Here is a 27,250-nt window from a genome sequence, read left to right on the forward strand (position 1 = left end):
ACTAATATTTTTTTTGGGGGGTGGACACTAATAATTGAGGATCACACAAGACCAGCCTATATTAGGAAAACAAGTCTTTTTTTCAATTAGTGGCTCAGGTGAAGTAGAGTTATCCATCAATCCAAAAAGACATATTAGGTACCTAATCTGAACCAGGTACTGGTGTATTTTTAGTAAGGCTTATATTTCTGTTAAGGGTTGGCAATTCAGCAAAATAGTACCATCATACAGTTCTGCAAAAACAACAAAACATAAAACTTGTCTGATTCTAACGAGTACAATGTTCACCTAATAGAATGATTCTTGTTCTTTAAGAGCTTAACTAACTGGTTTCACTCTAAAGTTTAGGCTTAATTTGTGGTAATTCACAGCCTCTGCCCTTATTTTCTCCCTGCCTTTTTTTTCCCTTCAAATTTACACTCTGCACTCTAGGACTAAGAGTACTAGAGAAGGATGTCTAAGCATGAAAGAAGACTCAGTTTTAAAATTTAATAGGTGTCAAGAAGTAAGGAACTTCGGTAGTAAAAATTTTACTGACTAGGAAAAAATTGCTCTAGACTGATTCCAGGGCATGGTCCAGATGCTGGAAAACATGACTCCCTGTCTCAATAGGTTAGGAACACAAGGATGAATCTAAACTATTTTTGGTTTGGCTTTTTTCTCCTTCTCTATGATAAATCACCAAAGATAATCAGTAAAGAAATTAAACAACCTTTCTAACATTATATGATTATATGTGATCACGATATAATATATGATTTTGATAATGTAATATATGATTATAATAGAATATATATGTGTAATGTATATTATATCTAAATTACATAGGACAAATTTACCCAAATGTAGAAAAAGCAACTCATCTCTCTGATATTCATTTCTCTCATCTTTAAAATTAGGTTTTTAGACTACCTGTCTTTCTACCTCTAAGTTTGTGATCCTATATGATCCTTAGATCACCACCAATGATTTCACATCATCAGATCTGCCAGTCCTTTTGGATGTAAATTGTTGGACTTGTGACTTCCAACTTATTAAGGGCAACCAGGTGCTCATATTCTCTACCTCTCTCTATATCATGGGCATCAATATTTAATTTACCATTTTTATACTCTTCTTTTTATCTAGAGATTATTCTTCCAAGGAAGAAGCAAATTGAGAGCTGAGAAGTTCCACCTTTTCCCCATTTAAGTATGAGATTTGGTAATCTACTTTATATTTCATCCCTGGCCAAAAACCTATGTTTGGGATCATAGTAAAAAAATCCCAAAACTCATTTTCATAAACTGTTTCTTTAATTTTAGATATATAAATTTTATTAGCATTTAGTTATTATTGTCATTATCATTATCATCATCAATGAGTAAGTCACTACCAGAAATTTGCTCTTTTCTTATGAAACCTTTGCTTTAGTAATGAAGCAATAGAAATAAAAATATCATCTATGTTCTTCAGGTCACCCACATTTTGCCCAACAGTTCATAATCTATTAGTTTTATACATTTCTTCTGGCAGTATTATTTTATGTCCATGTGAATCACCAGACATGTTCAAAAAGTAATCAAATTCTCCTTTACTTCAGAATACATGATCTGGGAAGGCAATATACCTCTCTATTGAAACACTGTTAACAAAAGGGGACCTTTACTTTGAACATATGAAAAATATTCAGCCATTTTGAAGTGCTTTTCTTCCAAAATATACGTCTTACAAACCATTCAAATTAATCAACAAATACTAACATAGGAATCATGATCTCTATCCTTAAGAAATTAATCAAATTGAGATGGAACATGAAAACAGAGCTAATCAGACATTATTATTAGTTATTAATTAATAATTAAGTATTAATCCAATAATAATGTGTTTTGTTAATAATAATAGCTAACATTTATGTAGTTATAGTTATATATAAAGAGACAATATTCAAGAATGAGTTTTGGATTATACAGATATGCTAATAGAGTTTAGAAGAAGGAATGTTATTTTGGACTTGGGTTTTCACAGTTGGCTTCTGTGTTGCCAAACTATAACAAAGAATTCCAAAACATAGTAGAGGTAAAGAACATTGTCAAGGAATTACACGATAGTGTGATGAGGTGTGAATACCTGCTAATTAAAAAGGACAAAAAACTAAAAACAATTGTGAGAGAAAAATGGAATATAGGCCCTTACTCTGGGTAAAAATGGCTGCACTGTCTAGTTTCACAGCATTTAATCTTTAATGACTGACATGGGAACTTTAAAATAAAAAAGTGGGAAAAACTGTACTCTAGAACTACTTTGAGACTATGGCCCAAAGGTGCTTAGGCTGTGGATTCTGTTTTATGACTGTGATATAGAAGTGAGATCCTCAATGATAAGATCCTAATTTGGAACAGTAGGATAGTACATACAGAGTTGGAGGATGGGCGACTATTGATAATTGCAACTTGCATTATTGGAAGAAACTCTTCAGATATTGAGATCACAAACCTAATTTATTATTCCTCCCATAAGACAGGGGTAGGCTTTATGGTTACATTTAAAAGAGAAAACAGAAGAATAATAGGAGCCAATGCGACTTGTTCAGATTATAAAAACTGATGATTTTGATTCTTTTCACTATTATCTCTAATCGAATTTTTTGGGTCATGTGTGTGAACACATGTGCTATTTTGTGTGGTTTATTCCTTTCAATTTAGGTTCAATATTCTTGCATCTTCTCCCATTCACATGAAGTATGAATAAAGTAAACGTTGACTATATAGAAAGTCCAATATTACTTTTTTTTTAAATGAAGTATCCTACTTCTGTTTGGTCATTTAAGTCTAAAATTTCCTAAAAAGCAGGGCCTACTTATTCCCCACTTGTTTTTACAGAGTAACCACAGACATCTGAATATCTCAAACCAGTAGTAGTGCAAAATCACACAAAAAAGTTTACTTAGGTATTCCCCTATTTATTTCCTCAGAAAATATTCAGAATGCATTTTTCAATAGAAACAATGTTCGTTTCCCAGGTTAACCCACAAACATCTATTTAATCCACAAAACACTTGAATATAATACTAATAATATTATTTCAACTATGCCTACCACCTATAGCTTAATTTCTACTTGAAAATTCTTTCTAAGTTCTAATACATTCTAAGACAGTATTTTTCTGATCCTGTATGGCAGCAGCTCTCTTAGGAGCATTTAGGGATGATAAGTTGCCTTAGGGATGAGGTAGATATCCCAGGGTGCCAATATCTTATTAATGTCCTACACCTGTTCATCTGCATAGGCGAAATTACCTGTCTGGGTAAATACTCCCCAGATGTTTTCAACTAATGAACAAAGGGCAGTTGATCCCATAGGGGGAGGGGCCTTGGGTCTTGAATGCTTCCTCTGCTCCATAGGTGAATGATTTTACAGTAAAATATTCATGCATAAGCTGGGATCTATGTGGATGATTTAAAAATTTTGTTGGGAGTGGATTTATAAAAACAAAACAAAACAAAAAAACTAATGTAATGGCTTCTAGGTTCAAATAAATTCACAGTAAAAAGGAAAAAGGCTAAGAATTATCCTAAAATTTTGCTCCTTACTATCAAAAAGACTTACCCGATAAGAGGAAGCACTAATAAAAGGATGACAGTGACTGAACTCATAACTTCAAAAACAGAAGGAAATTACAATATTAAGAGGCTTTTGTGGAAAGATAATTTATTCCCCCCATTCCTAGTAGAACTTGGGCTGTGGGGAATCAGTTAAGAAAACTAAAAGAACAACAACAACATGGTCCTCCTCATGTTTTGGAAGGTTTTGACAGAATTTTAAATCTATTTATATCTACCTACCTACCTCTCTCTCTCTGTCTGTCTGTCTCTATATCTAAAACAGTGATCTAAAAGTTTATGCTATTGAGTTTTAGAAACTCACAAAGGCTTGGGATACAATCTACCTAAGTATTTTCAAAAACTTTTATTTTTCAAGTATCCACTGCTGTCACCATAAATAAAATAAAATGCTCTTTTGACAATTAGACAACTCTGGAGAAACTATTCAGTGATGTGCAGACAGTTACTTCCCTGAGGTGTGACTGTACACTTCTCTTTACGTATGTCAACACTCATCATGAAGCCTCAGCTAGAATCATTTTGGTCACCCTTAAAAAGTCACCCTTAAGTAATTCTTGGTATTGGATCTACCTGGCCTACTTTTCTTGGCAAATTTACAGAAGCTTCCTTGAGCAGGCATAAAAGGTCAACATAGAGTGGTTGTGTGTGAGCTTAAAAAAAAAGTCTGTCATTACTCTTTTTTAAGTCCAGTCAGGAAGGAAGGGTGGAATTTGCAAAAAACCTGGCTCCCTCAGCACAGGAAGGGAGGAAGGTCTAGCCACCCTGTTGGGTGCTCCACTTTTTCACTTACTGGAAGAAAAACCAATGGTGAGATGAATTCTTGCTCTGTGCTGCAGCTGGCTGAAAGAGAGTGGGCCAACAGACAAATCTGTCCTTGTTGCACTTGAATGTCATGTCCTTCCATCAGAAATGAGCTGGGGCTCATACAGCTTAAGGATATAAGGGCTGCAGAAAGCACAGAGCTGTAATCCTGGTGTACACAGGGCCTTCCATGTACCTTATGTAAATGTTTTCTTAATATTTCTTTTGGCATAATATGTATAAATGCACTAAATGAAACTTTTCTTCATGACATAAATTTTTCATAAACATCTTATTCTGGCTAAATGAAAGAAGGAAAAAAAATTCACACATAGCTATTTTAATAATTACTCTTAGGAGACATTCTATATTTTATATTGCTGAGGCTGATCTAATCTGAATGGTGCATTGATATGTACTTTTAATGCAGTTCTACTGAATCTTGGTTTAATTTTCCCTCTTGCCTTGGCTATATACCCTATGGCAGATAGTTTTCACTACGGTTCACATAAGTCATGCTATTTCACATTTGGAATCTGTTCCTATAGTAAAAATTAGTCAAAAATATAGGCTTGCACAGGAAGAAGTGAATTATCTTCTCCACCAGGAACATGATTATTCCTTTACAACCCAAGACATCTTTCTTGTCAAGAACTTTTACTCTAACTTTATGAATTTAGACCTGGGAATATCATTTTTTTGCCATGTACCTTCTGAGAAGAGGGGGAATAAAAAATTTAATAAGGAATTAGGAAAAATGAGGTTCATACAAGTAAAAGTGGGAAATAAATTATTTGAAATGAAATTGAACAGAAGTGAGCAAAAAATATCAAATAAATGTGGAAATCATGGGATACATATTGAGAAACTTCACAGGTCACAGTAATCTCAATTGCAACAGACATGTAAAATACTATCAAGAGATATCATTTTTTTTCTCAAAAGGTTTGCCACATAGCATCCAGGAAAGATCATAATTTCCTAATATAAATACAGAGACTAAAGACTAAAGATTGAAAGGAAGTTCTTATTGAACTTATTGATTATATCATTCATGATAAATCTAAGACAAGAATTTTTCAGATTATTTCTCCCAAAATATTACTATTTTCTAGAAAACAATGCTCTTTCCCTACTGAACAAGATACCACTAAATGAAATTTTAAGGATGTTTAAGTATTAACTACTGACAGGGCCACAGATCAAACACTTTGGAAATACAAACTTTTATGGCACACTGAAAAACAGCAGATACAGGATTAAGTGGTCTTTGATCCTGTTTTCCTTGATTGCTCAGATACAGAGGTTAGGTAGACAGATATAATTCCATACATTACAAATGAAATATTCACCTAAAATGAACATAAGCTGGGCAACAGAATCATAGAGTTTCAGTGTTGGAACTAACTAGTAGTAACCAACTAATCTAAACTATATTAAAAACAAATCCTCCTTCTAACATGTCTGAAAAATAATCATGCAGTCTTTCTTGGAAACCTCTAACCAAAGGGGTTTACTATTTCCTGAGGAAGTCCATTCTATTTCTGTATAGAAAATCCATTAAGAAGTTTTTCCTTATGTTGAGTCTCCTTTTTTCCTCCTAGCTCTGTCCACTGGAGCCTGTCAGCCTAACCTCTTCCGTTTTTCATATAACAGCCTGTCAAGTCTTTACTACGATAAACATCAATTCCTTCAACCCATTCTTAAATGATACTAACCATCCTGATTATCTTTTTTGGATATACCCCAACTTATCAATAGTCTTCCAAAAATGTAGTGACTAGAACTTAACAAAATACTCCAGATGTGGTCTGACCATGGCAGAGTGGAATTATCCATTCCTTATTCCTGGAAGCTGTCTTAATAAAATCCAAGGTCACATTCACTTTTGTGACTCTGATGGGTTTTTTTTTTTCTCTTAGCAAAAATACCAGGATGATTTGCCTTTTTCTTCTCCAGCTCATTTTACAGTCGAAGAAACTAAGGTAAACAGAGGGAAGTGACTTGCCCAGGATCACACAGCTGATGTCTGAGGCCAGATATGAATTCCTAAATACGATACGAGTCTTCCTAACTCCAAACCTGATTCTTTATCCACTGTACCATCTCACTGCCTGTGCTAACTGTTAGAAATACAATTAATAAAAAGAAAGACAGTCCCTATCCTCAAAGAACTTATAATTTGATGGAAAAGGACAACATATAAAAGAAGACAGAAGAGAAAAGGGGAAAGCCAGCATGTTCCATGTAGTTGAAACCAAGCAGAGTAGCAGATGTAGAATGGAGTGAATCCCCAAAGTCCTGTTTCCATTCTCTATAAAGGAAGGCACTGGGAGGAGTTTAGTACGCCACCCTCAAATCAGAAGGCGAGGGACACTGAGGGAGACTGAGGGAAGTGGCCCTAATAAAGGCTTGAGTCAGCAGCATGGTGATGAGATTAGAGAGAATGAGCTTAATCTAGGAAAGGATTCATATTCCAACAAGTTGAAGCCAGGGAGACTCAGACTAGAAAGAGAGGGGACTGACCCCTGGAGAGGCAGTGAGGTCCCTCTTACTGGAGATTATCAAGTCACTTGTAGAGCATGCTATGGAGAGATTCTTCTTCAGAGACTGGGTTGGATAAGTAGTGACAAATGTATAGCCTAAACTAGACTAAAATATAACTGGGAAATAATGAACAAACTAAGTAAAAATAAATAGCAAGTTAAGATGTGATTTTCTGATTCAGTATGTGGCACACAGGGCCACTAAGTGCACAAGTCATCAGGCCTGAATTCAGGAAAACTCATCTTCCTGAGTTCAAATCCAGCCTCAGACACTTAACTAATTGTATGATTCTGGACAAGTCACTTAATCCTGTTTGCCTCAGTTTCCTCATCTGTAAAATGAGCTGGAGAAGGAAATGACAAATCACTCCAGTATTTTTGTTACGAAAACCTCAAATGGATTCATGAAGAGTCAGACATGACTGAAAAAAGACTGAACAATAACATGTGATCCACAGAGATCTTTATGTACAATTTAGTGGCCTCCCTCTTCCTATCATCATTGCTCTATGTAATCTTCAGCTTCCCTTCTAATTGTGAGATTCTCAAAGTCCGAGCCACTGATGGTTTTTGAGTAATGGGAGTGACATGGCCCCATTTCACTGTTTGAAAGATTGTTTTGGTAGTTGTATGAAGAACCAAATGAAGTGCAGAGCAAAGGTGAACATCTGTACAAATTCTACGAACACCTTTACTACAAAACAGCACTCAAACTGCCTTAGCTTGATGAATTCTCTCCTCCTGAATTATTATAGCATCTAGCTGTCTACACTTTCATTGGGCAATTAATCACATACTTCCTTGTGGCATCTCTCCTTTTGTAATCTTGAACTGTTAATTAAAGGTTCCATTGTTATTTACTCTCATGACCTTGTCTCTTGTTTCCCCAAATAGGCTAGAAGCATCTTGGGGACAGGGACTATTTTACAATTCTCTGTATCCTTCCCAACACCTGGCTCAGTGACCTTTACATAGCAGATCCTTAATAAATATTTACAGACTTGATTTGATATCAGTAACATCATTTTAAAAGCAATTCTAACAAGCTTGGTTATCTGTTTTCTCAGCCTCCAGAAGATTAGAAGCAGCAAATTAGTGATGATAGTGGGGGTTGGGTGGGGAGGAGGGAGGAAGGTGCCCTTAGAGATAGACACTTTTACAGCACTGAAAAATGACAGCCAACACTAACGCTGAAGAAAGACCTATAAAAAACAGGCACAAAACTATAAAAATACAGCAGCCTGAGATTATTTACCACAGGGGCCAATAGCTATATAGACTTTAATAGCCCCCAAGAGCATCACAGTATTTCAACCCAGAGCAATAAATGATGTCCGTAATGATAATCCTGAGTCATCAAGAAAAGGCCTAATAGTGTTGTTCGATATCTTTTAAAAAGAAAAGCAGGAAAACAGTTGTGACAATCTGAAAAATCTCCATTCTGGAGGCTCTCTGAAGAGTCATAAGGCTTGTAGGTGACAGATTGTCTCTGCTCTACACATGACTCTTCCTGCCTGGCATGCCAGTCTGTGCCTATTTTCTAGAATTATTTTATGCCAAAATTTATGCTAGAAATATCCAATCCTATGTTACAGTTCACGGATTCTCACCAGCCAATCCCTGGAACTCCCCCTGCCTCTGACACCAGAGATAAGAAATCAATGAGATTGCTAGAGATGCCACACTTCCCTGTAAAATTCCTGGGTTTTCTCCGCATTGCTGAGTTTCATCACTGAAGAATTCAGGTCAAGGACCCAAGCATCCCACTCATGTAACGTGGAGGAATAGAGAGACCTTGGTAGAAATCCTTCCAGTTAAGTAGGAAATGGATGGAATGCTGGATCTGAAGCCAGCAATATCTGAGTTCAAATTTGTACTTGGACATTTAAATCTAGTTCCGTGAATCTAAGCAAGTCACTAAGCCTCAATCTCCCTGAATTTCCTCATCTATAAAATGGAGACAAGAAGGAAAAAATGTGAGATATGTGAGGATAAAATGAGATATTTGTAAAGTACTTTGCAAATCTTAAAGCACTGCAAAAAGACTTGTCTTTTTATTATATTATTATATTATTTATTATATTATTATATTATATTATCTAATGATAATATTCTTTTTTTTTTTTTTTTTTTTCCTTCTGAGGCTGGGGTTAAGTGACTCCCCCGGGGTCACACAGCTACGAAATGTTAAGTGTCTGAGACCAGATTTGAACTCCGGTCCTCCTGAATTCAGGGCTGGTGCTCTATCCACTGCGCCACCTAGCTGCCCCTAATAATGATAATATTAAAAATAAAAGTAACTGGATGTACCAGACCTGTAAGCTATCACCTCTCATCAAAGTAAGTTTTCTGTTGCAGGTTGAAGACCATCTTGTATACACCAAAAAAAGGGCAATAAGTGTTGAATACTAGAAAAATATACCTTTAATAAAAAAAAGAATGGAAGATAATCTGAAGATATAGCTATGAGTTCAGTTCTGCTCTTATATTTATAAATATAATTCCGCAAATAAAGTGAGTGTATTCTAATTTACCCAATCATCATAAGTTATATATGTGGAAACTGCAGAGACAATTTGATATCAATCTAAATATCTAACAAAAATATGTTTTATATGTTAATAGCAGTGACACCATTGAAACAACATGCCCACAGGTTACCTGTAACTTTCTTTTTAAAAAATATTTTAAATTTTCAATTAATAGCTACTGATTTTTTTTTCTTCCCACCTAGCCCCATTGGTAAAAAAGAAAGAAACAAAGAAAGAAGGAAGAAAAAAAGGAAAGAAAAACAAAACCCTCTAACAAATATACATAGTCAAGTATAGTGGTGTCTGGTACATGCTCCATATCCCCTTTACACTAGCGAAACAAATTCCCACATTGGTCATGTCCAACTATATGTGCTGTATACATACATAGCTATATCTCCGTATCTCTGTGTCTGTTTCTCTTTATATTTAAACCTCGAGTCCACCACTTATTTGCCACCAATTCCACTGATTTTGGACTTCTTTGGAACTTGCATTATGCCTTCCTTCCCCAGGAAACTCATCACTGGGAAATTTCATTATACTGCACGACTGAATCAGCCTGGGTACTCACATCTCCTCAGAACCCACTAACCCCGGACTGGAGTCTTTAATTAGATGGTGGAGTTTTGGGCTCTATTTAAAGAGGGGTTTCAGCATAATTTTTCTCTCCCTTTTCCACCAATAAACTAGGTTCTGACTGGTTCAGAATTTGCCATCATGCCATCAGATCAACTCTCTCTTCACTTTTGGATTTCCTTTTGTTGTCCCCTGTATGCTCTTTGAGAGTAGAGACTGTCTTTGTTTTTATTTGTATTTGTATCCCCAGGGCTCAGCACAGTGCTTGGCCTATAGGAGGCACTTAATAAAAGCTTATTGACTGAGTGTCCGGAGGTGGGTAATATGCTTCATCATGGGTTCTCTGAACCAGTGATTGGTCATTGCACTGTTCAGAATCCTTAAGTGTTTCAAAGTTGTTTCTTTTTATAGCTTTGCCATCACTGTACAAATTGTTCTTGTTCCACTTTCTCCATTTGGCATCAGTTTGTACAATTCTTCCCAGGCTTCACCACTATCACTGACTTTGTCATTGCTAAGTTCAGTGGTCTTTTCTCAGTCCTTATTTTCCTTGCACTTTCTGCAGCATTTCATAAGGCTGACCATCACCCACTTCTTCAAATGCTTTATCTCTTCTTGGTTTCTATGACATATTATCCTTGATTTTTACAGGATTTACTGTTGAAAAGGATTTAAGAATCATCTCATTTTCCAAGAAAATCTTGGAACCTGAGAGTTGGAAGGCAGCTCAGAGGTTGTATAATCCCACCACATGGAGAGACCTTCTTCCAAATCAAATGAGAAAACTCTATAATGTTATTATTCCAAGTTGAGATCAAACCATTAATGCTTCTTTTTGGTCACTTAAGTAGTTCAAAATCCACAGAATTATGATACTTATAGAGCCTATACTGTTCCATTTTGTCCATGAAAATAGCATGAAAAATGTAAAATGTTTCACTGAAATATAGATAAATTTATTTATGGCTTTATACTACTGTATAATGCAGTTTTAGAAAATATACAGAGTGCCTTGGAGATAGCATCTCTTCTCATGGAAAAGCTGAGAAGCTAACTTTCTGGAGTCATGATGATGTGTAAGGGAAGTGAGTACTTTGAAGAGATTTTGGAGTGTACATAGAACATTCATTCTGTAACTGATTCCACTCTGATAGAGTAAATCAGGAAGCTTACTGATTGACAATAAAGATATTCAAAATCCCTTAGATGGTTACCACCACCTCTCTCTCACCTTAATATTTTTCTGTTCAATGTTGGATTCCACTGATAGCAGAATTCCAAAGATAAGTCCTCATAAGGTCATCAGGCCATGAGAAATAGGCCTCTATCCTAGTCTTCTGTTTGATAATTTTTCATTCTAGCTGATGAGAGTAGAGTTTCTAACCTTGTAAATTTAAAAAAAATCAGGAGAGTGTGTATGAGGAATCTGAGAGTTAAGGGTCCAGATTGAGTTTTGTTGATTAGCATCTCTACTCAGAGGAATAGAGAGTGATTTTAGGGAGTGACCTTTTAAAGCCAAGCCAACAGAAGCTGAGATGAGCACTCATCTGTCAGCAATATCATATCATTCACTTGGTGGGACTAATATCATATAAGAACTGAATGAAGTTTAGAGTCTATGACCCCCAGAGACTGAGGTGGTATAAGGAGGTATATCTGAGATTTTGGAAGGGAAGTATTTATACTTTAATTTTTACTATATCTTCAAAATAATATATTATTTTAAAATCTTATTGATATTAAGAAATTCAATGGAACTAGCAGAGTTAGGTGGTATAATGGATAGTGTGCCAATCCTGGAATTAGGAAGACACTTTACTGAGTTCAAATCTGGCTTCTGGCATTTACTAGCTGTGTAATGCTGAGCAAGTCACTTAATCCTGTTTAAAACTGTTTGCCTCAGTTTCTTCATCTGTAAAATGAGCTGGAGAAGGAAATGGCAAACTATTCCAGTGTCTTTGCCTAGAAAACCCCAGGAGATCATGAAGAGTTGGATAAAACTGAAATGACTGAACAACAATAAAAATGCTAATAATTGGTCTTACTATATGGTTATTACACAGCATAGATATTGGGTCCTTGAGCTGATAGCAATAGAAGTGAGAGACCCCAGAAGTCTCTCAGGCTACCCTAGAATAGTGGTGTCAAAAATATTGTCTGGGGATAAGAACCAGATAAAATATAACTGGGAACTATTTAACAAAATAAAATAAAATTCTAAAGAACATAGATAATATTAATATGTGATTTTCTAAGTCACTATGTGCTCACTGGGATCCTTATAATATCATATATCCTGTTTCTATTTGAATTTGTCATCACTGCCCTAGACCCCTGAGAAATGTTTGGGTGCTTAGGTCTGAGAGAATAATTAGACCTGGATTTACCTGTCTAGTGATCCTATCAAAAAAGGAATCAGAACAATCTATTATCATACATTCTTTTGTTCTTAATATTTGTGTTGGGGTCTTTTGTTTTTACATCACATTTGTAAGGATGTTCCATCCTTATTTTAGATCTTATACATTCATTGATGAGAACATATCTCAAACAAGAAATCACTCATGGGACCTGAACTAGGTGTGAAAGATCATTAAATGTCTTCAGATAAAATGAGGTGAGTTAAAAAAAAAACCTTCTAGACAGAAAGTTTACTCTAATTGACTGAGAGATTTAATCAGTTTATTGGTCCTGCATAAAGCATTAAGTTAGATGGGATCAAAAAATGCCAGAAATTGGTCAAAGAATAGCATCCTAACTAAGCCCACTGAGGAGAAACCACAGGAGTGTGATGGGGGTCAAGTGAAAAAGAAGCACAAATTTCAGTCTTAGGAGCTTTAAAGGGTTCACAGGATTTGGAACTACCCATCTTCTCGCTGATACTTTCAGATAAACTGATAGCAGTGTTTGCATTTGGAGCCACAGACAGATTAGATATTTGCTGAAGTGTAGTGACATCCCATATATGCAGAAAAGGACTTCTAACAACAAGGAATTGTGAATTATCTCTTTGCCATATGTTTCTAGAGCTTGAGTCCACTTTATCCTGGAAGTTAAATGTACTTGTGGGAAAATATATTGTAAACTTTTGAAGGGGAGGTTTTGCATCAGCTGTTCTTTCCACTTCAGTAAATACCTCTTTTTAAAAAAAACTAAGCAAGACAAAACAAACAGCTCTTCTCTCTGTTTCCATCCCCTCCTCCCCAACTAGTGCCCCTGCCAAAATCCCATCTACTTAAGGCTGGCTAACTGAAATCTGGTCATTTTAATTAGTAATCTTGGGTGATATGGTGTGTGAGAGAGAGAGAGAGAGAGAGAGAGAGAGAGAGAGAGAGAGAGAGAGAGAGAGAGAGAGAGAGAGAGAGAGAGAGAGAGAGAGAGAGAGAGAGAGAAAGAGAGAGAGAGAAAGAGAGAGAGAGTGTGTGTGAGTGTGTGTGTGTGTGAAATCAGTAAGGGCTTGAGCCAATTGCCTTACAAAATTATCTCCAATTTCTTAGGAATACCCCAGAACTATGCTTCTGTAAGTAGGAAATGTGACAAGAATCTTTAGAACAAAGTTTCTTAAACTTTGGACTGCAATCCCATATAGGGTCTCACAAATGAAGGTAGGGGTTGTGAAAAATTTGACAATAGTAAAAGGTATCAACTATTCTACCAAGATTTAATTCTTTATGTAAAAATAAACAAGTACATTCATTGCTTTTGTCTTTAATAAGTGGTAAAATAATATAAATACCAAAGAATTGTTTTAAAATAAATTTCTTTATGATTAATGTCACAATAAATAGTAAATGAGTAAATATTTTATTTGTATAATTATTTTATACCTAAATACTCAGGGTTGCATAAAAATTTATTGTGCAAAAAGGGGTCATGAGTAGTAAACTTTAAGAAGCTTTGTATTAGAGTTCAGTGTGTATATACATATATATGTGTATATACACACACACACATATATATATATATAGTACATATTCATTTTCAAATTTCCAATTCTCCTATTCAGCAAATCCTTATAACAAAGATTAATGATGATTATTGCATTATAATATCGTTTGAGATATCACAGTTTTATTCATCCTTCATTCCTACTTTTTCCATTATTTCCCTTGAGATATTAAAGTATCAAATAAATTTTAGAGAAATACATTTTCTCATTATTTTGTACACCTATAAAAGTAGACACTTTGATAGTTCTTTTCTTTTCTTAGATCTGTACAATATTGTAGACAAAAGGAAAAATATAGAGCTGCACAAAGTATTGTAGGAGTTGGGTTTAAATGATATGATGTCTTATTAGTGGGAATATTAAAAATCATACATACTCTCAACATCATGTGGTTCTAAAAGAGCAAATCAAATCTGCCCCAAAAACCCACAGTAAATTTACAACAGAGAAGAAATAAAAATAATTATTAGAATTACACCTATATCAGATTGCTTGCTGTCTTGGGGAGGAGGGCAAAGAGGGAGAAAAATTTGGAACACAAGGTTTTGAAAAGATGAATGGTAAAAATCCTCTTTGCATGTATATGGAAAACTAAAATACTATTAAAAAAGGATAATACTACATCTAATTACATATACTTAAAACTCCAAGACAGTAGATGTTACCTATAAAAATACAAAATACTCACATTAATAAAATACATTAGAGATCTCAAACAGCTAAGTTAGAAAATGAAATTGAATAAGTCATTAAAGAATTGCCCCTTTTCCCCAGTCTCCTAAAAAAATCCTGGTCCAAAAGGATTTATAGGTGAAATCTATCAAATATTTAAAAAGCAATTACTATTTATGCTTCATAAATTCTCAATAATTAAAAAAGAAACAGTTAACCAAAACTTGTTTGTGAGACAAATGTAGTTATAATACCTAACCTAATGAGGAAGAAAGCAGAAAAATAGAACAACAGGTCTATATTACCAATTCATATCAATGCAAAAATTTAAATAAAATTAAAACAAAAAAGACTAAAACAACATCACAAAAATTATAGAACAACAGGTCTATATTACCAATTCATATCAATGCAAAAGTTTAAATAAAATTAAAGCAAAAAAGACTAAAACAACATCATAAAAATTATTTACTCTGGCCAAGTTACCTTTATCTGGCCATGTGTTATTTTTTTTCTAATCATGCAGAGTATAAGGTTATTTCATATTTAGCTGCTGCTGTTATTTGGCACCTGCTCAGAGGCTTGTTTATAAAGTGTGACTCTTGGTGATTTTGAATATTTTTAAGATTTGACACATTGCTGGATGAGGAGTCAGACTGATTTAGACTCAAATCCTACCTCAAACAGTTCCTATTTTATTATCTAATCTTTTAGATACTAATCTTTAGAACTTAATCTTTTAGAACCTTAGTTCCCTTGTCTGCAAAATAGAACAATAATAATACTTGAGCTATAGTTCTTCTAAGGTTGTTATAAGTAAAATCTAAATAAATGTGAATTGCTGTTATTTTTCAAAATAAGAATCCAAGTTATCTGCTTTCTACAATTGTTCTTTTTAACTTATTTTTTCTTGTTTTTAATCTTTTAATTATCTCTGATTTTGATAAGAACAAACTGTCATTTATCACTGATCTTATAATAATAAACATAATGATACTAGCATTGGATAATTCTTTAAGGTTTACTTAGCATTTTACACGTTATCTCATTTGATCTTTAAAACAATGTTTAGAGGAAGCTGCTATTATTAATCTCTGTTTTACCAATAAGGAAATAATGCTGAAAGAGGTTGAACTGAAAAATTTGACAATAGTAAAAGGTATCAAATATTCTTCCAGAACAGAGAGTAAGTATCTGAACCAGGATTCACATAATTCTTCCTGATTCTAAATTCAGTTCTATATCTACCTATCCAAGTTTCTTTTGCTTTCCTTGTTGGATGTAATGCCTGAATGCTTACATATGCTTATGAGTATTAAGCATTTTTTTGAATATCAGATATTAGTTTTCATAATGTATTTTAAGATATTATTGACATGCCAATATTAAACATTAACATTTATGGAGCATTTTAAAATTTGCCAATTTCTCTCTCTCTCTTATTTAGTTAAAAAGCATTTATTAATCACCTATTATGTGCCAAGCACTGTACTGGCCAAGAGAAACACAAAGACAAAAGTAAAATAGTCAAACTGTTTACTCTAACTGGAGGAGACAACATATTCATATGTATAGGTATACACAAAATAGATACAAGATCATGTTGAGGGGAAGTTATTCAATATGAGGGTCAAGGTGTCAGAGTTGTAGAAGCAAGGAAAAGCTTCATATAGATAATAATGTCTTAGCCTTAAAGAAAACCAGAGATTTTTAAAAGTGGAAGTAAGGAGGGCATTCATTTTAGTAACGGAGACAGATAGATAATCTGGAGAATAGCTATTAACTATTCACCTAGATCAACATTTATTTATTTATTTTTGAAAACTTAGTGAGTAGTTTTATATTAAATGAGTTTATGATGTTTAAGACCTTTAGGGTATATCTAATTAATATGATTTATTTTATACTTTTATAGATAATTATTCCCTTTAAATTCTTAGGTTTGAGAGTGTATAATCATGTCTAATTTAGTCTGATTATTTTCTTTCTTCTTTGAATTTACCATGTTCATTTGAAACAAAATCAGGTTAGCTCAGAGTTTAATAATTTTGCTGGTGCCTTCTAAGAATAAGTTTTTAGTTTTGTTCATAATTTTTGTAATTTATTTTTGATTTTATCTACTTCTCTCTCATTTTCAAAATTTCTTCTTTTGTGCTTCTTTTATATTTGTTAATTTGTTAATGAAAGATAGAAACTATGATCCATTTTGTCTTTTGAACAAACATATGGTTAATATGATACAAGCCAAGCCAACTCTTTTAGCATAATACTGGGATGTTCCAAGTGATGATCAGAAGGGAGGGAAGATTGATCATGATGTAAGACAGAAAACATTAATGAAAAAACATAAGTGGCTAATCATCCTTAAAATACCAAAAAGACAAGAGACATCAGACATTTTTTTTAATGGAGATTTTTTTTGGAAAACAAAACAAAACAAAAAAAATGGTTAAAAATATTTCCAACTAGAGAGGGTTTAGAGGGACTATGAAGGATATCAGAGGAAAGAGGACACAGACTGATGAAACTGTGGATCCATCAAAGTATTAAGTATTAACTTTCTCTGTTAACCTGATAATAGCTTTGATCAAAAATTTTTTAATAAGCCTATTTATCTTCTTCAGTCCTTTCACAACACAAAAGTTTAACATACACTCAGACATTAAATAAGTTCATTATCTTCCTTTTAATTTGTTCTTCAACCTTTCTTAGTTTTGGCATTCACAGATTTTGGGCTTATATTTCTTGAGGATCTAAGCTGTGAATATTTCCAAATTTTCTAGATTTTCTGCTCTGGAAATGAGAAAATTGGTTAGACACCATATTTCAATACTGTTCATAGGGACCCATTATTATGATCACTAAATGGGCAGGTTTTTTCTTTTTAAAGAAACATATTGGGGTAGCTAGTTGGTACAGTGGATAGAGCACTTGAATAGTACACACTACAGTGCTACTTACTTGATCAAACTGAGGGTCTTCTCCTCGCTGAAGAGATTTTGTCAATGGCTTTTCCTAAAAAATAAAAACAGATAAAAGTTATGATTAGGAATTATTATATTTTATAATAATAAAGTTTGCATTGTTGCTAAGCACATGTAAATTACCGCAAGAGAAAAAGAAGGGAGAGAACAGAGACATACAGAAGACAGAAAGACAAAGAAAAAGACAGAGACAGATGAGAAAAAGATGAAGGACTAAAAGCAAACCTCAGACCTTCAGGTCTCTCAAATCTAAAAATACAACAAAATGGCCTCTCAATAACAACTTCTGTATTAGGAAAGAATATCAAGCATTTTCTGAATTGCTTTGTAATAGATCTAATACTTTTTAAAATGTCTATAAATTCATAAAGAAGGTAATTCTGTGCTGTTAGGAATTAATAAACATTTTCTTTTTAAATATTACTCCTTGGGACAAAATGGCCACAGGGAAGGTGCCAGAGGGTATATGGAAAGAGGAAAAAAAATTCAGTTGTAAAGAAAAGTAGACAAATTATTGATTGCATAGGGAGGCCACAAGTTTCACAGCTGCCTCTGTCTGCCAAGTTCTATGGAAAGCTTTGCAATAATTTTATGTAGTTTACCAAGCCATTTAAAACACTAAGATAAAAGCTATTTATATCCAAATATGTAAAACAAGGAAGTGGATGGGGTGGTGCTGGGCTTACATCATTGCCAAGGGAATAAATATTGCCTTATAAGTTTCAGGTATCTAGCTATGGAGTCACAATCCTGAACTCCTTTTAAAATAATTATTCTATTGGGCTGTCTCAGTATAATGGGCAAAAGGTGGTCAACAGACCCTCTCAGTGCCCCAAGCTGTAGTGTTGAGTCCTGTTCCCCATAGACTACAAGAATGTCTGGTTAGGGCTGAGGACCAACACTAATGGTAGAAGAAGTGACCGTGTTGACATTGGCATTGCACTGAGTAAATTCTCTACTCCAAAAAAGCTATTGCCTGCTACTGGTTGGGAGGGAATTCTGAGTAATAACATATTTTATGTTCACTCCTACATATAATTGTAAATATATGGGAGGGTGGTGGCTACATTAGTACTGCCCAGGGAGGCAATATATTCCACTGCTCACTTTCTCCACTACATATTATTCATTTGAATAAGTTAAACATACACAAAGGTGGAGTTCAGGAGCTAAATTCTGTTGCTTAGAATAATATTGAGTTTATTAGATTACAGCTGAAAGCATCTGATCACCTCATTTTATAGATGAGGAAACTGAAGCCTAGGAAGGTTAACTGATTTATCCTTGACTGCAAAGGGAATAACAATCAGATATCAGATATGAATCCAGGATCTCTGGCTGCAGAACTATTGATTTTTTCTATTGTACCACATTGCTTCATGAAATAGCTCATTTTTCTAATAAAATAGTTTCTAATTTTTCTAATAAAATAGTTTCCCATCAAAAAGAAACTCATCACTTTGACCTCCAACTGCCACCTCGAAAATAGATTGGGATATGGAGAAGAAGCTATAATCCAAAAGAAATAAGACAAAAGATAGGAGGGAAATCTTGGAGAATAAACTAGGATGGCGGGTTCAATTCCTAGCCCTTTAGGCCCTTCACAAATATACTGCTCTACCTGCTTAAGCAGGTTGTCATTAGCTTTGTTTTCAGCGAGGGCACAGTGCCCACCTAATATCTCTTTTCAGAAGAATATACTTGAAAACAATCAAGTTCAAAGACATACCCAGAACTGTGATGGCTGTCAGGCACATGAAGTCACCTGTCATCAACTGCCCTGGCAAGTTAAACACTTGACATTTTTGTCTCCATCGATAAGCTAAAAATGCTTAGTACTCCTGCTTTGTGTAAATGCCCCCCAACATGCCAGACGGATTTTATTATTTATGCCTGGTGTTCTTTCACTGGAACACCAGAGCCAACCAACAGCTTGTGGCTGACTACCAAGCCTTTCTTTTGTAAGTGAATCTTGTGAAAGTCTGCTTAACTGTAATTAGCCCATATTAGTTGTACAGCAAATTAATTCCGGTCTTAAAAAAAAGTTTCCTGAATCATTCACCCTCTGTGCGTCTGAGAAAAGCTTAACAACGACAACAACAAAAGTTGAGGGAGATTATCACTACAGGCTGCCTGAATATAAAGATGGTTTCCAAGCCTAGGGATTCCTTTGGTTCCCTCACTAAATAGCTTCCCTCACTAAAAATAAGAGGGGAGAGGGAGAGAGGAAAAGAAGAAGAGAGGGAGAGAGAGAGGGAGAGAGGGAGAGAGAGAGGGAGAGAGGGAGAGAGGGAGAGAGGGAGAGAAGGAGAGAGGGAGAGAGGGAGAGAGGGAGAGAGGAAGAGAGGAAGAGAGGGAGAGAGGGAGGGAGAGGGAGAGAGAGAGAGAGAGAGAGAGAGAGAGAGAGAGAGAGAGAGAGAGAGAGAGAGAGAGAGAGAGAGAGAGAAATAGAGAGAGAGAGAGAGAGAGAGAGAGAGAGAGAGAGAGAGATACAGAGACACAGAGAGAGAGAGAGAGAGAGAGAGAGAGAGAGAGATAGAGAGAGACAGAGAGAGAGAGAGAGAGAGAGAGAGAGAGAGATAGAAATTCTATGGATTGATTCTAGGTCAAAAGCTCAGGAGAGAATTCAGTATAAGAAGAGGCTTAAATTGCTGTTTTAGAAAGAAGAAATAGAGAAAGCAGAATTTGCCTTGAGAGAGGGAAGCTATATTTCAGGAGGAATGTTTCAGAAGAAAAAATGTAAATTTAAAATATAAAACAAACTAAAAATATAAAATAATGTAAATTTAAAATATAATACAAATGAAAATAAAAAATAAAAATATGAAAAAACATAAAACTTCTTAGAATCTTTCCCTTTTTTCCCCAGTTGCCAGAGAGATTCCCTCTAAAATTATTTTCCATCTTGTCTGTATTTATTTTTTATGCTTTGATTCATATAGCAACTTCCCTCATTAGAATGTGAGTTCCTTGAGGGAAGGAATTGTTTTTGTCTTTCCCTAGTAGTGAGCTAGCATGTAATAAACAATGAGCAAATAAAACAAACCAGCTCTTCCATTAGGCCCTTTGTAAATGTCTGTTCCACAAATAACAAACTGTTTCCCTTTCATCTTAATCCTTTTGCTTTCTTGCTCCCTCCATCTTGCACTCTTTGAAACCTGACTTCCTCCTAAGGACACAGCTTCTTCCCTAGTTTACTTTTCCCAGCAGTGGTTGAGCTTTCACATATCTAAGACTCACTCATCAGGGCAGGGCAACTGGAATACTGCTTGCATCCCATTGCCATTTTCAGGCCCTCCTTCTGTCACAAAGTCAGTGATCCTTTGAGGTTTATTCAATCAAGATTCTGGTGGCTATTGTCCACTGACCTCCAGGACCCACTCCTTTCTTTCTTACTGAGTTCAGTGCCTGACGATAGTCTTTCCCTCCATCCCAATCATTGCCCATATACTAGAGGACTTTAGCATATGTTTTGATTATGGAAATGAATAAACATCCCAACCTTTCTGTCCTGGTTTCTCCTATCTATCTAATGGTTCTTTTCCCTGTCTTCTTTGCTAGGGCTTTATCCCAGATCAGCCTGTAGGTCATCAGTATCCTTTAAGTCCTGTCCTAGGTCCTCTTGGACTGGCACATAATAGGCACTCAAGAAACACTTGTTGACTGATGGACTCCATGCTAATTAATTAATTAATTAATTAATTAACTGATGAGCATGAAGTGCTTATGAGATCAGATAATGGACAGATAACTTCTAGCTTGAGATATCAGCCTCCATGGCAAAGGAACATTTAAGGAAACAATCAGCAGGAGGAGATGGAGATAGAGGTCATTCCAAGGATAAGGATCAGCATGAGCTAAGTTATGGAAAAGGTGAACTGGGATTGTGTTCAAGAGAGAGAAAGTGAACCATTTTGGCTGGGACCGAAGGAAGACAGAGAAAGAAGAGACATTTTCCAAACATTAAACTTCTATGCTGGGCATATGCTTCCTAAATAATCACATCAATTCACATCAGGGTATCAAACTCAAGAGGATATAGGCCCAAAAAAGCAGATAATAAACCCTTATTCAATTTCTACCATGCCATAGTGTCATGTGTCAAAGGTTTATTGCTATTCTCAAAGTGAATTTGAAATATTTAATTTTAAAAAAATGGTATAGACCATCAAAGGAAAATGTCCTTTACTAGCTCTATTCTGAAAATTTTTTTTTATTATATATATATATATATTTTTTTTATAATATTATCCCTTGTATTCATTTTTCCAAATTACCCCCCCTCCCTCTATTCCCTCCCCCCGACGACAGGCAATACCATACATTTTACATGTGTTACAATATAGTCTAGGTACAATACATGTGTGTGAATATCATTTTCTTGTTGCACAATAAACATTAGAATCCGAAGGTACATGCAACCTGGGCAGACAGATATTAGTGCTAACAATTTACATTCACTTCCCTGTGTTTCTTCTCTGGGTGTAGCTACCTCTGTCCATCATTGATCAACTGGAAGTGAGTTGGATCTTCTTTATGTTGAAGATTTCCACTTCCATCATATTCTGAAAATTTTAATCTTCCTTTAAGGGAGTGGTAAATTGATCCCTGTGCTTATTCCTCACACTCTCCCTTAACCCCCTGCAAATCAGGAAGGACTAGGTGGCAAACTTCTTGACATCTACGTGGGAAGCCCAGATTTAGTTCTTCATGTACACAGTGGGCTTTTCTCTGAGGTTGATCTCCTCTCTGCTGGCCAATGAAAGAGGACTGCTGTTTGAGCCCATCAAATAAATGCAACTATTTTCTCTTGCTGAACACTGAGGAGGTTTTCAGTATTTTCATAGGAAAACTCCATGTCTCAGTTGTGTTTTTCACACCTCAGGAAGTTCAAATCTCTGCCCACCTTCCCCTTAAGAAAACAAAAATTCTAAAAGCTCTTGTGTTCACATATCCCTAAAAAGGGAGGAAGAAAGACATTGATTTCTATCTTGTTTTTAAAACAATTTCACCATATACTATGGCTTTGTTTTAAAAGCTGTTTACATACTCACCTATACAATTCAAGAAGAACAACAGTAACAACCATGATGTGGATAACCAGACATTTATAAATTATGCCTTAATTGAAGATGGGCATTTTGAAATTTCATCAATTCTTAATGGGTAAATTATTTATCAAATAAGTTTTTATAGTGGACTAAAAAGAGTTACAAGTAGTTCATATTTACAGTTACAAGTAAATCATATTTACCCAGGGGGATCTTTATTAATAAAACAGGATTTAAGCAACTTTTTCAATTGTGTTCAGAAATGTGTTCAATTGAATACATAAATATAACAAATATAAAATAATAATCCTGTGTTATTGTCATATACACATTTTAAATGACCCCAAGATCAATGGCAAGCAGGAGTGGATTGCAGTACATGATAAGCAATGATTCTCATAAAAGAAATATCATAAGAGATATTATTTGGGATGTCTATGTCCAGAAAAGGAGATGGGTTAGTCTGGTGGCAATAATTAAGACAGGGAAATAGACAATCTTAATAGTACACTGGTAACTACCAAGTATTTAACATATTAATATTTAGTACTTTGGGAAGATCCTCTATATAAAATTTATGGAAAAATGAAGATATGAATTAGAAATGATATAAAGGGCTAGCTGGATAGGGTGCCTTCACCATCTTCCAAGAGATCACAAATACACTTAAGTATCCAGGATAGTAACAAAAACAAAATTTCATACATATTCCCACTGTCATATATATTATATCTTTTCTTGGTCAAATTTCTACATAATTCTTCTAACAAATTAAGATGTCCAAAAAAACCTCTATGGAATAATATAGATAAGAATTTTCAATACCAGTATATAATGTTATTTTCTAATTACAGTTACAAGTAAATCATATTTACCCAGGGGGATCTTTATTAATAAAACAGGATTTAAGCAACTTTTTCAATTGTGTTCAGAAATGTGTTCAATTGAATACATAAATATAACAAATATAAAATAATAATCCTGTGTTATTGTCACATACACATTTTAAATGACTAATTTTCTTTATGAAAATTTTGATTTCTTTTATTTTTATGTGTCCTTAAATTTCAAAATCCCAGCTTCATCTAGAAAGGCATTCCCTTGTAACATATCATAAGAAAGATAAAGAAGTATTTAGAAAAGAAAAAAAAAAACTAACAAACATATCAAGTAAATCTGATTGTAAATGTAATATTCCACACTCATTGTCCACCTTCACTCCTGCAGAAATATCAAGGAGGTTAGGCTAATTTTCAATATAAGTATGAATGCTAATTTTTTAAATGGTTCAAATATAAGTACTGCATTAACTTTCTCAATTTCAACATATCAGGACTGTATACATTGGAATGTTTTCCCCAAAAACTTGTTATAAAATTCTATGTCCAAAGACAGAATGCCACGGTACCTATTAGAAATTATTGTTAGTTAGTGCCCTGCTGTAGGATTTAATTATACCAGTGATTCACTAAACATGTTTAATTCTTGAAATAATTCACCTGTATTTACTTAATGGTTGCCTTCTTCAATACTACAGGTATTTAATAAATCCTGTGTCACTAAATCAACTAGTTTCACTGTCTTGGTTAAAAAACAAAACAAAACACTTAACTAATTTGAAATAAAGGTTAGGTAGAAAACCTTTAAAACCTTTATTATTTATTATGTCATCTCAGGGATAGACCATTTTATTGACAAGATTTTTTTCAGTGAGCTCTGTCCACAAATAATTTTTAACCAGAATAAATAGAATATCAAGACATAATGAGGGTCATATAAACTATTTCTAGTTGGCCTTCAGATGGGGAAGTTTGTTGTATTTGGGGAGAAGGAACAAAGATTTGCTAAATATTAGTCTGCTATTGGCCTTGGACAGAGTGCCTTTATTGCTGGCTTTACAAAAGATCTGGCGTAGAGGAAATGAAACAGGTGTACCTGCTTAATCTATGCTGAAGTGGAAGCTGGTTTAAAGGAAACAACACTCATGTCAAGAGAGCAAATAATACAAAGTCCTTCTGTCTCTGATTTCATAATTGTAATAATATGCAAAATACAAGAGAATTCTCAGCCCACAGCCTCTGCAGAGGTTTAAAAACTTATATTATAAAAATCAGAAATATCTATGTATTTATTGGATAATGGTATGTTCTACAAACTCAGGTTTAAATGGAGGATGAAAAGTGACAGGCTTTCTCTGCCAATAATTTGACTAATGGGATTTTGTCATTATCAGCATTTTAAGTTTCCATGACATCACCAAATGGGAAACACCTCTTATGGATTTTTGTTGTTTAGTCATTTTTCAGTCATATCTGATTCTTTTCCACTCCTTTTGACCCTTTTCTTGGCAAAGATACTGAATGGTTTTTCATTTCTTTCTTCAGCTCATTTTATAGATGAGGAAACTGAGGCAAGTACATTTAAGTGACTTGCCCAGAGCCATACAGCTGGTAAATATCTTAGGCTAGATTTGAATTCATGAAGATGAGGCTTCCTGACTCCAGGCCTGGCCCTTGATTCTTGCTGCTCACTCTCATTTATGAAAATGTCACAAATTATTATGTCCTTACCCCCAAATTCAACCTCTCAGACTAGTCTTTTGGTGATGAGCCTTTTAAACTTAGCTAGGATAGTGATTAGGAAGACATACATTTTAAAAACTTTTCCCCCATTAGAGGACCTGTCAGAGCTTGCCTTCCATTTATCTGAACTCAAGGTCATCTTCACACTACGATTCAACTATGAAAAGGGAATATGTTGAAAGAAATATGTATTTTAATGAGTATTTTAAAAATCAAACATTTTCCTTTTGTCAGATTCTTGTGATTTTTGACTTATTTTCCAACCTAAGATTCTGACAAACTCTAATAGGAAAGAGAATAACTTAGTGATTGCTGATAATGCACTAAATTTGGAGTTAGGAAGACCAGGGTCTAAATCCTAGACTGCACAAGATTGTGTGATTTTGGGCAGGTCATTTATTTCTCTGTGCCTCATTTTCCTCAGCTATAAACTAAGGGAATTGGATTTGGTGGTCTCCAGATTTACTTCCAATTCTAAACAAAGGATCCTGTGAAGTTTACAATCTTCGCAGATCTTGGACCACATAGACATAGTCCTCTGTACCTCTTTGGCCCTTGCCATTAGATAACATCGCTGCTCTTATGAAAATATATGAGAAAAAGAAAGAATGCTACAAATCTTGCTGACAAAGACATTTTGGCACCTTTTAACAAAACACAGAATTGTATTAAAACAACTTTCTCAAACCAACCAACCCACACCAACATGATTTCATCAAGAATTTTAAAACATCACTGCTATCCAAATCAGATGAAACCAAGCTGTGTGCCATCTTTTATATTTCTCAAGAGCAGAAATTAAGTTCTAAGTACCTTTCCTAAGGCTATACACATTCTTGCTGGCATTAATTAAAGCTTTAATAAGTTTCTTGGAAGCATCTAAGTATAATTAGAAAGTTATACTATGCAAAATTTTTTAAAATGATGGCTATAAAAACAGCAATTGCCTATATCCTTTAAAAAATCTAACAGTATAACTGACTTTAACTTTTATGCAGCTTATAAGAGACCTTTTAATTTAATAGTGAGATAGTTATGAAAATATCCAAGTAAATGTCAAAAAGCTCTTGAGCCTTCAAAATATCAAGCCTCTGATAAGAACATTCTCATGTATTAAAAATGAATGGAGGATCTGATACATTTTGATGGGTAATTTTAAAAAAATATTGGTTGAATAAACAGTTTATAGTCTAACCTGATGGTTTCACAGAGCATTACTGCACTATATTATGACCTTCAACTTTTCTTCAACTAGACCCAATAATTTAATATTAAATAGTAATTCATTGGAAGAAAGGGAGAAGTATCTAAGTTTTTTATTCTTTCTTTTTGTTCTCAGTATCTACAAGTAACATTAAATAACATTTGTGAATATTTAAAACATCTACAAATACCTCTATTTGTGTCTACCAGGAAATATCAAGAAAAGCGTGCCAGATGTCACATCATTCTTCAAAAAAATGAGCAGCTGGTACACTGTGAGGCAACAATACAAATTTGTCTCCACCCTGCTTGATGTGAAAGGAAGACTAATAACTGGTGATAAGGCACAAAATCATTTTGCACACAAGGAAGTAACAAAAATCTCAAGCAACTATTATCCTGATCACAATTAGCTTCACACATATCTCTCCTTTCTTTTATGGCTAAACTCTTTGAGAAGTCTAGCTGCAATTGGTACATCTACTTCTTTTCTTTGCAATTCTTTTCTAAATTCTATGCCAATTAGCTTCTGGTTTCATCAGTCAACTGAAACTGCTCTCTCCAAAGTCACTAAGGATCTCTTAATTGTCAAATTTAGTGGCCTTTTTTTTCAGTGTCAAACACTCAACTGTCATTTACTGTAAATTACTGTTTTCTCACAGATACTTTCTAGTTTTTTTGTGACATTATTTTCTCCTTTTATTTATCTAATTTCTCCTCAATCTCTCTTGCTAAATATATATCCAGG

At 34.4% G+C, this 27,250-nt stretch overlaps 1 protein-coding gene across 1 annotated transcript in view; it reads right to left on the reverse strand.

Moving 5' to 3' along the window:
* FRY (FRY microtubule binding protein) overlaps positions 1–27,250 on the reverse strand; it is a 467,849-nt gene that overhangs the window by 181,336 nt on the left and 259,263 nt on the right. The window contains 1 exon segment of the mRNA XM_074303532.1: positions 17,644–17,697. Coding sequence (XP_074159633.1) covers positions 17,644–17,697 — 54 coding nt within the window.

Source organism: Sminthopsis crassicaudata, chromosome 3, assembly GCF_048593235.1.
Source record: "Sminthopsis crassicaudata isolate SCR6 chromosome 3, ASM4859323v1, whole genome shotgun sequence".
Taxonomy (NCBI): Eukaryota; Metazoa; Chordata; class Mammalia; order Dasyuromorphia; family Dasyuridae; genus Sminthopsis; species Sminthopsis crassicaudata.